This window comes from Silene latifolia, chromosome Y, assembly GCF_048544455.1.
Source record: "Silene latifolia isolate original U9 population chromosome Y, ASM4854445v1, whole genome shotgun sequence".
NCBI lineage: Eukaryota > Viridiplantae > Streptophyta > Magnoliopsida > Caryophyllales > Caryophyllaceae > Silene > Silene latifolia.
Window position 1 is genome coordinate 115,590,876 of NC_133538.1, and position 4,192 is coordinate 115,595,067.

General features: G+C 37.4%; 1 protein-coding gene across 1 annotated transcript; it reads left to right on the plus strand.

The window, feature by feature from the left end:
• Positions 1 to 2,262: 2,262 nt before the first annotated feature.
• On the plus strand, positions 2,263 to 2,709 carry LOC141628775 (uncharacterized protein At1g43920, Chloroplastic-like). The gene has a single exon (XM_074441868.1). The coding sequence runs from the start codon at positions 2,263 to 2,265 to the stop codon at positions 2,707 to 2,709; it is 447 nt and encodes a 148-aa protein (XP_074297969.1).
• The last annotated feature ends 1,483 nt before the right edge of the window (positions 2,710 to 4,192 follow it).

The following is a 4,192-nucleotide window of genomic DNA, read 5'->3' on the forward strand; positions in this document are numbered from 1 at the left end:
AACTTATGACAGCCTCGACCCTTGACAACCATCTCAAGTATCTCCCCCTACATACATTAAACAAAGATGTAGTTCTAAGATTGTACATTACAAAGTTAGGTTGAATATGTCTCACACTTTACCATAACGTTTGGACAGAGTATGTAGTGTTAAGTGTCAATCGGATCTTCCATAAATAACGTATAATTGATTACCCTTGCCAACGCCTCCATTACCTAGTAAAAAATTATTGAAATTCTGATTTAGTAAAACTTAAACAATCAGCTAGGGTAATTAAGATGGAAACCGCTTTCAACAACCTCTACACCAATGGGTTGTTCTCCGAAATAGTATGGCGAACACGACTGACCGACAATTCAGTTTCTCCTTCATTGAAAATTTTGTCGTCTCTGCACCTAAAAAATAAGAATTTCGACGATAGCAATGTACAGAAAGTGTGGAAATACGAAAGCAATTAAAGAATCCTAACAATGCTCATGCACTAAACCATATGCACCTTTTGCAGGATGTAGAAGTATACGGCGTAGGAATTTGTTCACTCTTGCATTGATAAATGTATTTAGGTCTCCATCGTCATCATTACTGTTATTTTTTTTCCTTTTCTGTAACCTTTTTAACTTGCTTACGTCCTACCGTTGTTCGCTTTACCTTCACCTTCTTCAAATCCTCATCAGCAGCCATTTCCTTAGTCACCGAGCACCCTTTACCTCCAAGCCACTTTGGTCTACAATAGCGTGGACTTATTGGGTAAGGTTGCCCGTATACGACATCCCGAACAATATCAAACCTTCCAAACTGATCCTCTGAATCACCTACCCTATCAGCTGCTATTGCCTTTGAACATCAGAGTGTTGCCATGCACCCAACCTTGGCTCATCAAACTTCCAACTATGGCCCTTACCCTCAAATTTCAACCTATCAAGATAGATAATTTGCAAGTACAACACGTGACAGACACAATGCACAATTATGGAGTATAACTTTTAGGCAAAATTAACAACCATATCTGAAACAATTCAAATATAATGAGGAATCACTTACCATCAAGACTAATGCACAACCTGAAATACCATCACAAGTACCTTCACCAGTATATTTCACCATCCACTGTAAAATAAACTTAGACCAATTCCATTTCCAATTTTCTGAAACATAATCGTAAATAACCGCTCGTAGCAGCTCTGGACTGGCGTCGTTGCTCTTCGTAGTACATAGAAGGACACCTAATATATAAAAAATGAAATACCGCAAGAAAACTACTCTATTTTTGACCTCAGATATACATGCAGTGTAGATGAAGTTGTAGGGGACACCACCATAACTTTCATAGTATTTCTTCAATTCTTAAACTCTAGACGACTTGAAGACGTTTCTTCAAAGTCGAAGGCATCATCACCATATGGTAAAACAAGCACCCACCTAATCATTTCATCATCAACTTTAACAATATAATCATCCCGAGTTTTTAGTTCACAGGATCTAGGGTTCCACCTACGACTCAACCATGACAGGAAAAAACGGACCAGTGACTTATTTATTTTGATGTTAAAGATCGTCTGAAAAATGGACTGCTTTACCTACTCGATTTGATTATTATTTAAGTTGACAAGGAGCTCCATTACTTTATGAGGATAAATGCGAATTGGAAGATACTGAAATTAAAGCAAAAAAATTGGGTTTTTTATTAAACAAATTAGAATTAAATAAGTAGAGAACACTAAAATAATACTAATTAAAATTAGAGTAATTTAATAATTACTCCCTTTTAGAAACCTCTTTTCTAAAATTACTCCCTTTTGAAAACTTTTTAATAATTTACTCCCATGAAATATTCTCAGGTAAAAAATTGCACCCAATTTGACACTCCGGTGACATATTCCGTCAATATTTGAAATTTCTGATTTTAAGTCTATTTTTAAGACGAAAATGCCCCTACCTCTTCTTATATACTCTTATAGGTCTTCTCTCTCCTATAAATTCTTCACCTCACTTCATTCATTCATCCTATTCTTATAATTTCGCATTTTTTCCCCAATTAAGGTATGTTCATCTTCTTCTTCTCAATTTTATTTCTGTTGTAATTACTAATTAGTATAGTGTTCTGCAAATTTGCGATTTTGTTTCAAAAAATTATGCAATTAGGGTTCATATATGCGATTTTATGCCATTGAATTAGTAATTTGCAATTTTTGATTTTCTGCAATTAATTTAGGGTTCATATTTTCTGCATTTTTGTTTCAAAATTTAGGTGAGAACACGTCAATGGAAAGCAGCTATGAAAGTAGTCATCATAGTGTTGTTGATGAGCAACCCAAAAAGTGCATGTGCGGTGTCCAGGTTGCCATTTTGACGTCTTCCACACATGACAATCCAGGGAGGAGGTTTGAAAGGTGCAAGTTTTCTAACCCATCAGCTGGTATGAGGGGATGTTGTTGGTTTCGTTGGCACGATCGTGTTCAAACAGAGTGGCAGAAAGACATAATCAACAAGATGAAGATGGAGAAAAGAGTGAAAAAGTATGAAGTTGATTGTTTGTCTAGTGAAATTCAATGGTTGAAGGATGATAGGAAGAAGCTTCAGTTTGAGATTGAAAACTTGAAGAACAAAGCATTCATGTCTAAGTGTGAAAGGGTTAGTTATTGCAAAGGGTTTCCATTGGCAATTGTTTTTGCCATTTTCATTGTTTTGATCATCGTATGTACTAAGTAGGCGAAAGTTTGGATGAATGTAATGTTACGAGTACTCTAATGTTCAAGAATTTGGCGGTAATGATAATGGTAGCATTTGGTTATGTGCGAATTTGGTGTTAATGACATAATTTTGCATTTGTAGCCTTTCACTAATTTTATGGTTTGATTGTTCATTTCTCACATTTATACAAGTAAATGCACTTCAAAAGTAAACAAATAAACCAGAAATTCCCAAGGGCTTGTTCAATTAACAATCATCTAAACAATTGTTACTGCTTGAAAGGCAACTGCTGCAGTATACAAACAAACCAAACCAACTGCAACACACTTTCATCTCAACAAACAGCCTAAGAAGACTGAAATTGACATTCACCAAATAAACTTCATTGTTCAAAGATAAAATGGTTCAAAGGATACTGATAACGAAAGAGCATAATGAAACTTCATTGTTCAAAACACAACAGCAAAGCACGATTGTAAATAAAGTTCAAAAACAACATCATAAGATCAGAGCAGGTTGTTTGAAGCTTGGGACAACAGATCAGTGAATGACATAGAAGTGGGTGGTGCTTGGTTGGGTGCATTTGCAGCAGTGGAGGTACTTGGGGAGTTGCCAGTGTGGTGTGCTGTTCTCTAGGTCTCTTTTCTTGCAGCCCTTGCCTGTCTTTTTTTGCCTTTCATTCTTTGCATACTCACTTCTACCAAGGGGCCTTCCACTAGGAGTTGCACCTGGATTTGGAGGTGCAGGGGGGTTTTTGCATGTTCTTTTGTAATGGCCTAAGCCACCACAGTGGCTACAATTGTTGGTCCTCTTCAACCTCTTCACTTGTTGGTCTTCCTTTTCACCGGCCGACTTTCTTCTCTTCTTTGATTTTGGTCTTCTTGGCATGGTCCTTATTGGTGGTGGTAGTGGCTCTGGTAAACCTGTTGGTTCCCATTGTTTGACACCAGGCATAGAAGAAACAGAGTGGGCATAGGTGAGCATGCACCTCTCCTTTGAGTAAGCCTCATCAACATAGTCTCTGGGGTCCATTCTCTTTTCAAGCATGCATGCCATTGCATGGTGACAAGGTAGACCAGTTAAGTCCTAATACTTGCACCCAAATGACTCGGTGTTTAAGTTCACAACAAATTGCTCTCCTTTCAGCTCAACCTCAAACTCACCATCATCAGATTGCATAAAAGTAGCAAATCTGGCCTCATCCTTTGCCCATTCCAAGTAGTTGGTCACATATGGCATCAACCTCTCATCAACTTTCCTTCCACCCTCTCTTTTTTGACAAATTCTTTGCATTACATACCTCCTCATCCATTCTAAATGTGTGAGTATTGGTTTATCTCTTTCTTCTTTCAGAACTGCATTGAATACTTCACACACATTGTTCAGGAGAAGGTTTGACTTGTAGTTTACATCAAATGCATGCCTAGACCAATGTTGAGGGGGAATGTCATTCAAGTAGTCATGTGCCTCCTTTGATAAGAACTCCATGCCCTTAATTTCT

Excerpts from the sequence above, each read along its gene's own strand:
- LOC141628775 (XM_074441868.1), top strand. The coding sequence starts at position 2,263 with ATGGAAAGCAGCTATGAAAGTAGTCATCATAGTGTTGTTGATGAGCAA.